Source organism: Cebus imitator, unplaced genomic scaffold, assembly GCF_001604975.1.
Source record: "Cebus imitator isolate Cc_AM_T3 unplaced genomic scaffold, Cebus_imitator-1.0 Scaffold638, whole genome shotgun sequence".
Classification (NCBI taxonomy): domain Eukaryota; kingdom Metazoa; phylum Chordata; class Mammalia; order Primates; family Cebidae; genus Cebus; species Cebus imitator.
In genome coordinates this window covers 144157-158464 of record NW_016107953.1, presented here as the reverse complement: position 1 = coordinate 158464, position 14308 = coordinate 144157, and the positions used below count along the sequence as shown (strand labels likewise).

General features: G+C 57.5%; 1 protein-coding gene across 1 annotated transcript; it reads right to left on the bottom strand.

Annotated features, from left to right (window-relative positions):
• Positions 1 to 2152: 2152 nt before the first annotated feature.
• Positions 2153 to 10253, bottom strand: BARHL1 (BarH like homeobox 1). Its single transcript, XM_017517587.2, has 3 exons — positions 9174 to 10253; positions 4836 to 5058; positions 2153 to 3181 (listed from the first exon to the last, which is right to left on the bottom strand). The coding sequence occupies exons 1-3, from the start codon at positions 9637 to 9639 to the stop codon at positions 2887 to 2889; spliced, it is 984 nt and encodes a 327-aa protein (XP_017373076.1). The 5' UTR covers positions 9640 to 10253; the 3' UTR covers positions 2153 to 2886.
• Positions 10254 to 14308: the final 4055 nt, after the last annotated feature.

The following is a 14308-nucleotide window of genomic DNA, read 5'->3' as shown; positions in this document are numbered from 1 at the left end:
CTTTCAGCTCTTCAGTACACAGTCAGTGGAAGCCATTAAAATCCGACCATTGCTTCGTAGAGACCGGAGTGTAAGGCTTTTCCACTGGAGAAGTTGCCCTGCTTGAAAAGGGTCTTGTTAAACCTCCCCCTGACTATTATACATTCTCTCTTAATCCGCTCCGTAGTAGGAAGAATTCAGAGCAAGGCCTGTCGGTGTGGGGTCAGTGGGGTACCCTTAAAATCAGCTCAAATTCTCAATTTGCCCCGTCCTCAATTTCCCTTGCGACTCAGGGCCAGCAGGGAGCTCTAAACTTCTTTTCAACTTTGTTGCCCCCACCCCGTAGAGTGGGCGTTTGTAAGGGGCAATGGATCAGTGGCGGAGCGGGGGAAGATGCCTTCTCAGCCCTCTCCTATTGTCAGGCCTGTTGGGGTCCTACATTCATTCTCTTTTTTCTTACGTGAGAGTTCGCCCAGCCTCAGGGTTGGGAACAGAAACCAGTTTAGCCTTCTAAGTGGATGGAAGGCAGGAGCCCACCTTGCTGCAAAGGTTGTGAAGTTATTATTACAGATGGGATGTGCAGGACAATGTAAAATATTCTAATTATAAACTTGTAGGGAAGCCTTGTTCTTCATTAATGTAAGATATGAAATCGCCTCTGAGGTACAAGGACAATTACATAGTTGAGAATGTGCCTGTGATTTACACTGCCACTGTGTAAATGTGAGGGTGGTTGCTGCAGTCTCTCTCCTTCACTTTCACAAAATGAAAAGCACACCAGTGCAAGTTGTCCTTTGATAGATTTTTAATATGATTTTAAAGAGTTTTGTTTGGTCTCATTCTTATTCAATGAGATTAATTTAAAGCACTTATCCCCTGGGTTTAAGTCAATCCATGTAGGATTTGGGCAGGGTTTGTTGCATGGGGGGTTTTGTTTGCAGGAGGCTATGAGAGACTCCTTTCCCACTTCATTAACCCTGAGTTGGGGACAGTCTCCCCTCGCCCCCCACCAGAGCCAGAGCTGGGGATTTACCAACCCCCATTCACATGCAAAAGAACTCGAAAGCCGAGGGGCTCCTTGACTTAATTAGCTGCTGTGCATTTTGCAAAATTAGAATAATACCCTCGCCATTCCGGGAAAGAAAGCTGCTGCGCGAGGGTGTTTGGGGGCAGGGAGGAAACAGCAGCCGACCTGGCTGTGGGTCTGATGTTGGAGAGGGGTTATAGTCTGAACACGGCCCCCATCTTCAGAGAAACCCTGCCCCCCAAACTAGAGGGGCCACGGCTTGCCGGCCCCCAAAACTTCCCAGCGCTGAGGGTTGGTGAGCTGCAGGTGGTGTGTGGGAGGGGAGCACCTGCGCCCACCTCCCCAGAGAGGGAACAGTCTCAGGTGACTGTGGCCCTTTGAACGTGAACTGAAGTCTGGAGTCTGACTCGGGATTTAAACCCCTCTCCCCCGAGATGCTAGAGCGGCAGCCTGGAGCAGCCAGAAGAGATGCGGCAGACGCTGCTATCTGGCTCCCTTCTGGGTCTCATTTCCAACCTACTCCCGGGGTACAGGGGAGGTGAGAAGATGTGGTAGTTGAGGGGTTACCCGATGTGGCGCCTGGTTCGCAGCGAAGGCGCGCGGAGTCCTGCCTGGTGCGGGAGGCCCGGAGGCCGGAGCCGCCTTGGCGCCCGCGAGCGTCGGGAGCCCGAGCGCGGCCGGGCGCGCGGCGGAGGGTGGGAGTGATGGGGGGAGCTGCCTCGGAGCCCATCTGTCGGCCCGCGCCCGGCAGGCCGGTCACCAGCTGCCGGGGCCCTTGACGCGGCCAGATGAGTCGGCTCGGCGAGGGCCCCGGAGCCCGGCCCGCAGCCGACCGAGGCCCTTAGCGGACCCCCGCCCCGGCCCCGGGGACCGTCTGGGAGCCGCGAGGAACCAGATGGAGCCGAGGGGGAGGAGGGGAGGAACGGGCTCGCCTCGCCGTAGAGATGGGAAGACTGAGGCCAGGGAGGGGAGAGCCCGGCCCCAGCGAGTTTCGTCGGGGCACCCGCGCAGGTCCACTGCACCGGGGAAGGGAAGGGGGACAAGAAGGTTTTGTTATTGAGAATGGAAGGAAACCGAGTGCCCAGGAGAGGGATGGGAGAGGGGTTGAGTGCGGACCGAGCGACGGGAGCGCGGACAGGCGCCTGGTCATTTGTAAGAAGTTTATTTCCACATTTAAAAAAGAGAGAACCCGAGAGGCCTGGCTGCCCCGGGACCCGGGCTGAGGCTGGGGGCTGGGGTCGGGGTGGGTGGGTGGGCAAGCACCCTCGGCCCCTTCCTGCCCCGCCTGGGAGGGGGGAGGGCACAGGCCACAGACTCACTAATCCACGGACACGGTCACGGGCTCATGGGTCACGAATAAATAACTTCATATACACTTTGCACACGGTATGTACAGCTCAGCCGCCGGCCCAGGCGCTCGAGGGCCAGGGAGACGGGACGGGGCTCCGCACTCTCCTTCTCTCCCTGGCAGGGGCGCGGGGAGAGGGGCTGTTCTCCTGGAGCTTGGAAGGGGCGTGGGAGAGAGCGAAGCCTGGGAATCAGTCGCACCTGCTCCTGGGCAGAAAGGGGCGCCTAGGGGAGCCGGCAGAGACTGGGGGCGGAGAGGGGCAGAGACACGTAGGTACACTCGGCGGGTGGGGGTGGCTCCCGGACGGAGCGGCCGCGAAAGAGGACGCCGAGGGGGCTGGGGAAACGCTGTCCGGGGTCCGGGCCTCAGTGGACTTGGCATTTGGCCCTTCAGGGGACACTGGGCTGGGGCGCCAGGGAGGGCCGGGCAGGGTCCCCTCCCAGGAAGGGGCGTCGAACCCGCGCCCTCCGAAAGGCGGGCAGAAGGGGTCGCGCCAAGACCCCGGGAGGAGGCCCCGGAGCGGGCGGGCGCCTCATCGAGGCTGCGCAGCGCGCGGGAGGACGCCGGCGAGCGGGGGCAGCGGCGGGGGCGGCTCGCTGGCGCCCTGGAGTCCGTGGATGAGGATGCGGGGCACCAGAGGTCTCTGGAGAGCGGGCGGAGGCGCGCTGGGGCCGCGGTACAGATAGAGCGCCGCGCCGGGGTCCAGGTTGGAAACCAGACTCTGCGGGTAGAAATAAGGCGACGGGAACATCCGCTGGAGAGCTGAGTAATTGCCTGCCTCCGCCAGCAGCTCCAACCCGACGGCCGTCTGTCGCTTCCATTTAGTCCTGGGGGCCAAAATAAACGCGTATAACGGGATCAGGACTAGGGCATCTGGCGACCCCAGCCCCTCCCCACTGCTTGGCCCAGAGAGCCTGCAGGGAGGCCAAGAGGTATCATACTCATTTGTAAAGAAATAACGGAGTGCTAGGCACCATCACACGCCTTACAACCATCCTCTCCTTTTGTCTTCCACCGGCCTTCCATGGCTATTATCCCATTTTACAGAGAGGAAAACTGAGGTCTGGGCCGCTTTTCAAGAAGGCCTCAAAAGCAGAGGAGCCCGGGTTTTAAGCCCTGCTGTCTGACCCCAAACCCCGGCTCTAACTGCTTCTTACCCTCCCCAGGAGATCGCAGAAGGAGCACTTGGAGCTTCGTAGGGGGGCTCCTCCCTGCACGTGCCTCTTTATGCAGGTGGGATCACCCTGGAGAGGGCTGTGGGGATCCAGGGGCTCTGGTCAGGGAAGGGGATGCTGTTGATTCCTCTGCAGGCTGGCCAGGCTGCAAGCTAGCAGAAGGCCTGAAATGGCAACCGGAGAGGATGCGCTCCCAGCTCGTACACTCTGCCGCCCTCCGAACCCAGGTCCAAGTCCTGGGGCAATCCCTGCCCACTGTCTGGCCCCAAAGTCCAGAGGCCTTGGCCAGCCAACGGGTTTGGAGAAGGCAGACCTGGACCCCAGGCCCACCTGCCAGGGTGGAGCCTAGGTGGACCAGCCGGGGTCCCACTAAGGTGGGCTCAGCCACAGCAGCCCTGTTTCCCTCCTTGAATTATTCATCATCATCATAATTGTGTAATTACTGTAACAGGCCTTAATTATTGATGCCTGGAGCAGTAATCAGTATTTATTATTAATGGGGTGATGTGTTCTGAGGCTTGTTTATGAAAAGCACCATTCCTGCCTCTGCTAAGAGCATGCGAGTGACTGGGGCTAAGTGTGAGTGCATGTGTGATTGTAAGTTGTATCGATGTGTGCATCAGTGTGTCACTGGTTGTGTGGATGCATGTTTTGTACATGTGCATCTAAGTCTGATGAGTGTGTTCAGAAGGGAAGTTAGGAAACAGGTTCAAGTCCAGGGCCCCAACACCAACTTCCCAGTCACCCTGTCCCCAAGGAGCAAGGGCTTGGCCAGTTTCCCGCTCAGGTCTTGGGACCAGAAAGTCCACGGAGGCCTGAAGAGACTCGCGGAAGCTCAGAGGCCCCTGTGGCAGCTGCCCAGTCTGGGACAGGCTTTAACACCCCAAGGACCACTGCCTGGCTGTCCTCTTCACAGGCTTCCTGGGAGTGAGACTGTCACCCCTCCCGGGTCCTGGGGCTTCTGAGACCCAGGCCGGTTCAGGTGGAGGCTCCAGGCAGACCCCCCACCACCCTCCAACTGAGCAAAGGCAGGACTTGGATCTCCAGTGGCCTATGTGTCTGTCCACCCACCCTGGGGAGGACTGACTGGACACTGGAGACCAAATGCAGTCTCATCTCTGGCCCTCACTATGGGACTTCAGGCAAGGCCTTCTCCCCTTAGGGCCTCAGTTTCCCCACTTTTACAGAATGGGGGAGGCTCAGGGGCCCTCCCTTAGTACCAACCCGTAGACTCCTGGCCCCCTCTTGGAGCTGTAAGAAAAGGGGAAGTTCCCTTTCTGCCCCTACTCCCGCAGCCGGGCCTCACCTGCGGTTCTGGTACCAGGTCTTGACCTGCGTGTCAGTGAGGTTGAGCGAGGCCGCGAGCTCCATGCGGTCCTGCACGCTCAGGTACTTCTGCCGCTCGAAGCTGCGCTCCAGCTGCGCCAGCTGATGGTCGGTGAAGGCCGTGCGCGCCTTGCGTGGCTTTTTCAGGCGCACCGGGGGACTGTCCCTGGAGCTGGAGATCTCGCGGTCGCCCTCCTCCTTCACTGCGGACACAGCGGCATGTCAGGGCCCGGCCTCGCGGCCGCCAACACCCTCCCGCTCCTGCCCGTGGCGTTTGCGTAACCGCGGCTTCCGACTACGGTGGTTTCACGACACTCAAGCTCACCGGGGCCTCTCGGAGCCGGGACCTCTGAGGCCCCAGGAACAGGACATGAACCCTGACTATAGAGGACTAAGGCGGGAGCGCCCGAGGCCGAGATCCCCGGGCAACTCCGGGGAGAAAGAACCCGAAACTGGCGAGAACTCCAGTCCCTGCGCCGCACTCGGCGCTGCGCCCGCGCTCCCGGGAGGGATAAACGGAGCCGCGACGATGGAACCGGACTCAGCCTGCCAGAGTAGGGGAGGAGACCCGAGGTTTCTGGCGGAGTGGGCTCCGCGTCTGGGTCCCAATTTCCCCGGCTGCAGCAGTGACAGGAAGGGAGGAAGCTAAAGGCTGGGGTCTGGGGAGAGAAACCTGCGTGGAGGGACAAAAACCTGCTCTCCCCGAAGCCACTCTTTGTCCTGAAGGACAGATCCTTGTGCCCCGCCTGGCGTTGCCCCCATATGGATACGAATTCGTAGCGATGATTTCTCCTGGCACTTTCAACTTACACAGGGCGCTGGGCAGAAGGCGCCGGGTCTGAGAGCACTTGGAGGAATAAGCGACTGTGCCGCTCGCTTGCCCCTTGGGCGCAGCGCGCATTGCCCAGGTCTGCGTTTCGTTGTCATTACATTGCCCACTACTTTGCTCCTGCTACACCTGCGTGGCATCGTGTGTTTACGCCCCACAGTGGGGACAGAACTGCACCGGAGTCCCAGTTCCTGAGGTTGAAAGATAGACCTCACACGGGTAGCTTCTTTATCCCAAACACTTTTGATCGGCTTTGACTGGACAGAAAACACTTAATCGAACAAACTCAATGCTCACTCTTGTCTTAAACGATTATATAATCAACTAGACCACTTCCCCAAATTTGGCGGCTTAGACTGGGGCTTTCCCCCAACCTGCTCCCTTTTTTTATCTATTTTCCCAACCTACTCCCTTCTCTCTCTCTCTTTTTTTTTTTTTTTATGGTGAGTTTCATTGTGCGTGGCGTTTGCAGTGACAGGGTTCAGCTGAATGCAAGGTGATTTCTCTCTGTAGGAAACAATAATCCAGTTAATTGAGCCACTAGGGATGGAGACTTTTCACTGGAAAGGCAGCGCTTCGCAGCAAGGAGGGCCCGGCATCCAGCCTGGTGAGCCAGGAGAGCGCACAGAAGAAACGGCAGGCTAAGGCTTTCCACCTACCTCCTCCAGGCTGGAACCAGGCTCTCCCTGCCCTGTGGGCTCCCCATCTTTGGGCATGGCCACCATCAGGAGAAGGGGATATATTGGGATGGAGGGACATGAGTCCTGTCTGTGCAGACAGCTGAAATAAGTTTGAGGAAGACATCCACATCTCAAACCTGATACCGTAGAATTGTTACTTTTTGACCTAATTTCCTGCGCTACTTAACGAAAGTCCCCCACTTCTCAAGGACGAGGTCTGTGTTGGGGGTCGGGAGGTGTTGCGTTTGTGATGTCAGGAAGAATGGGTCAGCTGATGGGGCTTTTCTTCTGTTCCTCCTCCAGCGTGGGCTGGAGCCTTTGGGTGCACATTCTGTGCCCGCTCTGCCTTGGCCTCCTCCGGGATAGGCTCAGCCCAGGGGGCCCTGGCTTCCCAGACTCTGGTCTAGAGGGTACATCTCAGTATCCTCAAGTTCCGGGCCCATCCACCGACCCTGCCTGCTGGGAACAAAACTCTGGTGTGGGTTCTCCATGGACCTTGCATCCAGCTGTTAGTGTCGCCGACCGCCTTACTTCAAAGCTGAGTTTCGGCTTCTTTAAATATTATCGAAGGAATATTGTTTGAGGAGCCTTTATAGCAGAAACTTGGGATGAGGCTGAACTTCCTCTGTGTCCTCCTTAAAGGAAATGACTCAGCTTGGAAGGTGGCAGGAGAGTGGGCCAGCTTAAATGCCCACGGACTGGCTCCAGTTGTCTGTTTCTCAGCTCTGAAAAAGTCCCCTCCACGTTTGAGAAATGCTCCAGACAAGGCCTCTTGGTCTTGCCCTGCTCCTTTCTTTACTAGGTGCAAAGGCAGCAGCACCTGCCGTGGGGGTTGGGCAAGACCTTCTACCCCTTTCGCTCCAAACCTATTTAAGCAATATGTAGACAGCTGGCCCTCATCACCTCCCGATCAGATATCCTCAGAGACAGGAGAAGAAAATTGATATTGTAATTATCTTAAACGAAATCTCTCCTCAAAATCCTTCCTGGGGGCAAAGAAATAAAAGGAGGCAAGGGCCAAACTGTTTTACCACCGCCAGTTCCAGCCGTTAGCACGGACGGTGGAAGATTTGTCTCCTTTGCTCTAACTAAAGAGGGGCCGTTCTTGTTGCAATGGTAAATAAGAGCCATGATATTATGAATATATATTTACATTGACGTCCTCCTCCCTCCTTCTCCCCCTTCCCCTTGCCTGTGTCTCTCCAGGGTAAGTTTTCTTTGCCTTTCTAAGCAGGCCCCCAGGGAGGAGCAGGGGCCACTGGGCCCAGGTGCCAGCCTCTGGATCTCCTCCTGGCTGCTCCGCTAAACCTGCCTATTTTCCAGGCATGGTCAGCGCAGCCTGGCTGAAGGAGGCTAGGCCATTTGTGTGGAGGAAATCAAGAAAATTGGATGTGCAACAGGACCAACTGGTTTCGGTTTGGAGTCAGGACATATCCACAAATGAATTCTTGGTTGGAAGGAGAGTGTTAAATGAGCCTTCCTACATTTTTGTGAAGACTTGGTCCAAATAGGGACCAGGAGTTATGAGGGATTGGGGAGGCAGGGCAAGACAATAAAGAAGTTGCCCTTACAGGGAAATTTTGTCCCTTGAAAAGATTTCTGGGAATCAATTACATGCTTGAAAAAGCTCTGAACAGCCTCTGCCCACTCCCAGTGTTCTGCTAGATGGGGATGCAGGGCTGTCTCCTACGAAGCCCTCATATTCCTCCTCACCTTCTGCCCCTTGACATCTTCCTTAGAAAGAACTTTATGCCTCTGGCTTTGAGAAACAGCTGAAGTGGAGGTAGTGGCTGGGGGTCAGAAACAAAATTAAAGCATCCTTTTTTTCCTTCTTCCCTTTCTCTTCTTCCTTCCTTCCTTTGGGACCCACCCTTCCTTCTTTCCTTCCTTCCTTCTTTCCTTCTTTCCTTGCTTCCTTCTTTCCTTCCTTCCTTCTTTCCTTCTTTCTTACCTTCCTTCCTTTTAACCCAGATCTCATCTCCTTGGTTAAGATGGTATGAAAATGGAATTAACACAACAAAGATTCACAGAGGTGAAAGAAAAGTGGAGGGGCAACAACCCCAGTGTATCGGGAGACAGGGCTGGTTACTCAGGAATCCCTGGAGCTTGCACAAAACCTGGAGTTGGTTGCTGAAGGCACTTAAAATCAAATTCAATGAGAGCCGTTGAGGGTGGGGGTGCCGGGTACTCTGCTCTCCACCAGCCCCCCTGACCTGCTCCCAGGAAGCTGCCTGGCTGAGGTTTCTGCTTTGAAGTGAGTGCCTCTTTTCATGACTCACAGGACCCGTATCACACTGGGCCCATTGGGAGGAAAACCCCAGTTTCTCTTCCTATCTGGAAATGTAGATTAAAAGAAAGAAAATTCTGACTGTTCTTAAGGCTCCAGCTGAAATTTTTCTGCTGTATTTTCACTCTTATAAAGCAGAAGACTTTGGGTCTTCCATTTCTTCTGCAAGGTTTCTTCCTAGAGAGCCACTGGCCTGATTGGAAACTGCTCCTGTCCACCAGCACTGCTCGAAGGGCAGGGGTCCCAGACAAAGTTCAGAAAGTTTGCTTTGTGCATTTTTGGGGATCTCCACTTGGGCACACAGTATCCCTCCCCTGCCCCCACTCTCTCCACCAGACTCTTTGTTGCTCAAAGGCATAACCACAGGACTGGCTGAAAGGTTCGGAGAAGACCCACTGCTCAATCTGAGCCCTGGGGGAGACCCCAGGTGAGTGAGTGTATGTCTCACCATGTGCACTCATTTTAAATGCCAGTTTGTAAATACGTAACATTCCCCCAAGTTTTCACCTCCTGCTTTCTTACCTTTATACTCTGAGTCCGACGAGGCGTTGCTGCCACTTTTGTCCAGCTTGTCTCTAAAGTCCTCCCCAGTCTTGGCCGCAAGGCGGCCCCCAGGCTCAGGGGCTGCCGGCTGCCCGCTGCTAGAGTAGGGTGCACAGGCCGCTAGTGGTTTGCAGTCGGCAAGGATGTCCCTGATCAGAAAGGAGGAGGTGACGGTGCGCGACTGTGCCGGGGCTGAGAGCTGCCCGGGCTGCAGGTGGGAGTCCAAACCTGGGCCGGATGCCCCGCCAGGCCGTGGGGTGCCCGTCTCCAGACAGTCCCTTCCTGGAGAGGCTGGCGAAGAGCAGTCGCTGCTGCTCTCTGAGCGTGGACTCAGCTCCAGGGGCGAACGGCAATCCCCGAGCAAGGGGTCCCCCTTGGGAAGGGCGGGGCTGCCGGCGCGGTGGGAGAGAATGGAGTCGATCCCAAAGCCATTGGAGCCTTCCATAGCCAAGCTGCGACCTGTCCTCCTCAAAAGCTCCCCACCCACCCCCAACCCCAGCCGCCGCTGCCCCTGCCCCTAGCTGCGGGCTGGCATGGGGAAGGCGGGCAGGGAGCCTGCGGGCACCTTGGACGGAGTTCAGCCTTGGGGGAGCCGGGGAGCTCTGGGCCAACCTCCTCTGCGCATTAGATCCAAAAGGGCTCAGTGCGTCTTCTGCAGCATCGCGCCGAGCCGCCGAGCCGAGGGGGGGTGGTGGGAGTGTCAGGGAGGAATGGGAGGGAGGGCGCGCCAAGTTGGGGAGAGCAAAGGGGGAGACGGACGGCCCGAGGGCCCCCTTGGCACAGAAGAAACGCAAGGATGTTGGAATCTAAATAAAGAATGGCTTTTTAAAAATCCAAACCGCACGCTTCTTCCAGACAAGCGGTGGCCGAGCGCAGCGAGGTCAGCACCGCGGATAGCAGCGGGCCCCGGCCGCGCTAGCAACCGGCGGAACGAAGCGCACCTGGCGGCATCAGCACCGCGGAGAGCGGCAGCGGCGGCGGCGGCCCGCGGCTCATGACGCTCCACCTGGCCGGGGAGGTTCTCTCTCCGCGCCCTCGCCGCTCCGGGGGCCCGTCAGCACCGTGGACAGCGCCTCCCTGCTCCTTGGCGGCAGCTCTCCGCAGGTCCGCGCGCGCCTTCTCCTCCCCCCCTTCCTTTAAAAAATGAACTTGTGTCACTTTTACTTTGGGTCTGGTTTTTTTTTTTGTTTCTTTCTTTTTTTTTTCGTTGTGTTGTGTTTTTTTTAAAGGGGACTCGCCCACGTGTCCCCGGAGTGATGACGCTGATTGGCTCTGGCCGATTTTGGGGGTGATGTCACGGCTCCGCAAGCCGCTGCCCGATTCCCTTTCAGTCTGATTAAAAGAGACACTGAATTAATTACAGCACAGACCCAACTGTTTACCGGCGATTTCCACACGGTTTGCTTTCATTAGGCCGGTGACGAAGCTCCTAATGAGGGTGATTAGCCGAGGGGGGTACGGCTGGCGGGGAGGGGGCCAAGCCGGCTGCCGCTGCGGTGGGCTGGGATGTGCGCTGGGCTTTTTTAGTGCTCCCCGACCCTTTCCCACAATTATCCAAATTATTCGTCCGAAGATCTGTCTGGATCCTTTTTCTTCCTCCGTTTTTCTTCCTCCAGCCGCAGAAAGGGACTAAACCCAGAGGAGAAAGAAGTGTGTGTGTGTGTGTGTGTGTGTGTGTGTGTGTGTGTGTATTCGCACGCGCCAAGAACCCCTTTTCTAGTGTGGGGAAGAAAATTCAAGTTATGTTGTTTGGGGCGTTTCTGTTGGGCTCTCGGTGTTTCCCCTGTGGGACAATTTGCAGTCCTGTCTCTCTGCCCTCTTGGGACCCTGTGGGCCTGGAGGGAGTGGGGAAAGCCAGGTGTCTGCCCGGGAAGTGACCAGACGATGGCTTCACTTCAGGGCGAGGTTGGAGGACTCGGGAAGATGGTGTCCGGGACGTTAGGGAGACCTCGAGAAATCTGTGTGGCCCAAGGGAGGCAGCGAAAGGGACAAAGGAAATAGTAAACCCCTCTCCCCACCGCTGATGGCCTCTCCCATGGGCACCTCCTGGGGGGCTGGTGCTGTTGTACCTCTGAACAGGATCCGCGCTAGAGCTTCCGAGTGCGAGTGTAGATGCCTGCTAACGGCTTCTGATTCCACGCAGAGCCAGAGCTCGTCCGGGGATGCATTTTCAAGGCAGCTCTGGAAACGTGGCCTTTTCATTGTGAATCAGGTGCCCCCTCGCCCTTCCCGCACCATCAAGGGCTCCAGTTCAGCGCCTTTCTAGGGTCGGCCCCGGGTGTTGGGGCCCAGGACAGCCAACAGATCCGAAGTGTGTCCCGGGCCTGGATCCTGCTCTGCACAGCCTCAGGGATCGCAGCCCGGGTCTGCGGCTAAAGGGCCTACAGAGAGGAGTCCGAACGCCTGCATCGAGGCGGGGCGGGTCAGAAGCGCCCTTTTCCCGCCGCATCCCCGGGAAGCCAGGCCTTTCCAGGCCTGCCCGTGTGCCCCTGCCACCACCCCCAGCCCCCAGGAAACCACCCCGGCCCCTACTTCGGGCTCAGCGTCCGAGACCGCAGCAAATCATGAGGCACCCGCATGCCCCCCCAAACCCAAAATTCTCCGGCGGGCAGCCCCGCGCGGTCGGGTGGGGCAAAAACTTTTTCTTCCCTCTGGCTAGGTCGGCTGTGGCCTCGCGCCCAGCTCCCCGCGCTCTCCCCCTGTGCCCGCCAGCAGATTGGAAGCGGCCCCGCCGCCGGCCGGGCTGGGGGTAAGGACGGGCGGCTCCCGGGGGACTGTGGCCCGGCTCGGCTGCAAGCTGTTGGGGAGGCGGGAGGGCGGGAGGCCCAGGCCAGGGATCGGCGGCGGCCGCTGCAGTGGGCGCCTCCCGCGGCGGGCCGGGCCGGGCCGGCCGCTTATTTCAGTTTGGTGGATGGGGAGGGGGCCATAAATCAAGAGGACAGCGGGCTGCCCTGCCTCATCCAGGCCAGCCCCCAGCTTGGCCTCGCTCCTGCTCTGGGCATCTCTGGAGACCCCACTTCCCTCCCCATCGGCCACTCCACCTCCTGTTTCCAGGCCTGCACCGGCATCCCCGGAGGAATCTCATCTTTCCTGGAGCACCGAGGTCCTCACTGAAAACGACGGCGAGCCCTCTCTGCCCCACGACCCGCCTGTCAGCCAGGGCGATGTCCCTGGCGGAGCATCCACGGGACGCCTGGTTCCCAGAGCGTTGGCATCCTCCTCTGCCCCGGGTGGTCCCTAGCCGCCCATCGCCAAGGCGACAAGCAGCTGGCAACGCCAGGGCCTTTTCTGGCCTTTGGCTCTTGGGTTGGGGTTTGGATCCCGGACCCAGCGAAGACAGTGAAGCCTCGGAGCGAGGGGAGCCGCGATCGACTGAGAGCAGCCGGCAGTGAGGGTGGCTCCAACCGCTCCCGCTCCCGGTGGGAAAGAACAGCCAAGCCCGACCTCCTGCCGCCCCAGCCGGTTTTGCCCGACTTCTTGGAGCCCAAGAATATCAGCAGGTTGTCAGTACACTATCATTAGTGTTACGTTACCCGCATCTATTATCATCTAAAACGTGCGGTGCGATTTTTTTCGTTTGAAATTTACTCTAGGATTTAGCCCTCTCTTAATCGTTTTATTCCGATTTGGGGATTTGCAGCCCCATGCAGATGCCTCGTCTCTGATTTTCCCATTTTCGGGGTGGGTCTTGCATCTCACCCTGTCCACAGCCGAAGAGGTTTTTGGGCGCTCACCTGAGCTCCTTTTTAGCTGGGTAGAATCCCAGGAACTGGTATTTTACTCATATCCAGGGAGCCCTGAGTCCACCCTACCTTCCCGTCTTTGGGAAAGAAGCCTGGCTAGTCGGGTGGGACATCAGGGCTTCCAGGTCTAAAGGAGCTGGGGGTGAGCCTCAGCAATAGGCTCAACTTCTCTGAGCCCCTGGTCACACAGCAGAAGTCAGGCCCCTCTCCCCAGCACCCACTCCCTGACCTCAGCAATTCTTGGTCCCCTCCCCAAGGGCCTGGCAGGGGTGCATTGGGAGCTTCAAAAAAAAAGGAAATTAGTGTGATAAGGGTGCATCCAGGGCCAGGGTCCCCAGGATCATTCAGTCTTAACCAAGAGCCAGAACTGCCACCCCAGTGTCCAAGTTCCATTTTCTCTGGGCTCTCTTTTCAGGCCCCCAACTCCTCCCACCCCCAGCTTCCCACTTCCTCTTGAAATGACTCGCTTCCAATTCCAGTCCTTGCCTGCCCAGTCCTTTGGTGTTGCTTTCTTTTAGACCTTTAGCCTCTTGACGGACTTAGACCCCTAGCAGGTCTAAGGCCTCCCACCCACACCCAGAGAACCGACCACAGAGAAACAGCTATTGCTCTTCTCCAGGGGCAGGGGAAGCAGGTGCATGGAGAAGCCCCCAGAAGGCTCTGGTGTTGCCCCCGCTTTGGACAGCTCATCTCTCTTGCCTAGACCTCGGCTTTCCCTTGGGTACAAAGGCATTAATATCGGAATGTGGCAGTGAGGGGCAAGGTTGAGAGAGTCTCCCTGGTTGTTTAGAAGCCACCTGGCTGTAGAATCCACATCCTTCTTCTCCACCTGGGGCTCTTGGCTTGGGTTTGGCTTTGGGTCAGTGATGGACTTGGGAGAGCCTGAGCCCCTTGCTAGGTCCTGGCTCTTAGCAACTTTCTCCCAGCCCCACCTTCCTCTCCAGGTAAGAGCTCTCAGCCCTGGAGCTAGCAAATGGGTTGTTTCTGCCAGTTTTGCTCACCTAGCTCCCCAGGCAGAGCCACACAGAGCGATCTGCCCAAAGCTTTTTGAGAATGATCCCAAAGTGCTCTCTCCTCCCTTATGAATGGTGGCTTAAATGCAGGGCTCATACTAGGGCTGTTCAAGCTTCTGCATAGCTGGGTCTAGGGGTAGCATATGGGCTGGGGGTGTTGAGGACAGACTCGGAATTGGTCAGACTTGAGTTCAAATTCTCTAGACTCTAGAATCCAGGGCTGGGACTGAGATGAAGGAGATGAGGCAGGTCATGTAAGACGTTATTTAAAATGATATTTTGGGCCGGGCGCGGTGGCTCAAGCCTGTAATCCCAGCGCTTTGGGAGGCCGAGGCGGGTGGATCACGAGGTCAAGAGA

Excerpts from the sequence above, each read along its gene's own strand:
- BARHL1 (XM_017517587.2), bottom strand. The coding sequence starts at position 9,639 with ATGGAAGGCTCCAATGGCTTTGGGATCGACTCCATTCTCTCCCACCGC. Across the intron at positions 5,059-9,173 it reads GTCGGACTCAGAGTATAAAG|TGAAGGAGGAGGGCGACCGC; the intron begins GTAAGAAAGCAG and ends CTGTGTCCGCAG. Across the intron at positions 3,182-4,835 it reads ACCTGGTACCAGAACCGCAG|GACTAAATGGAAGCGACAGA; the intron begins GTGAGGCCCGGC and ends TTTGGCCCCCAG.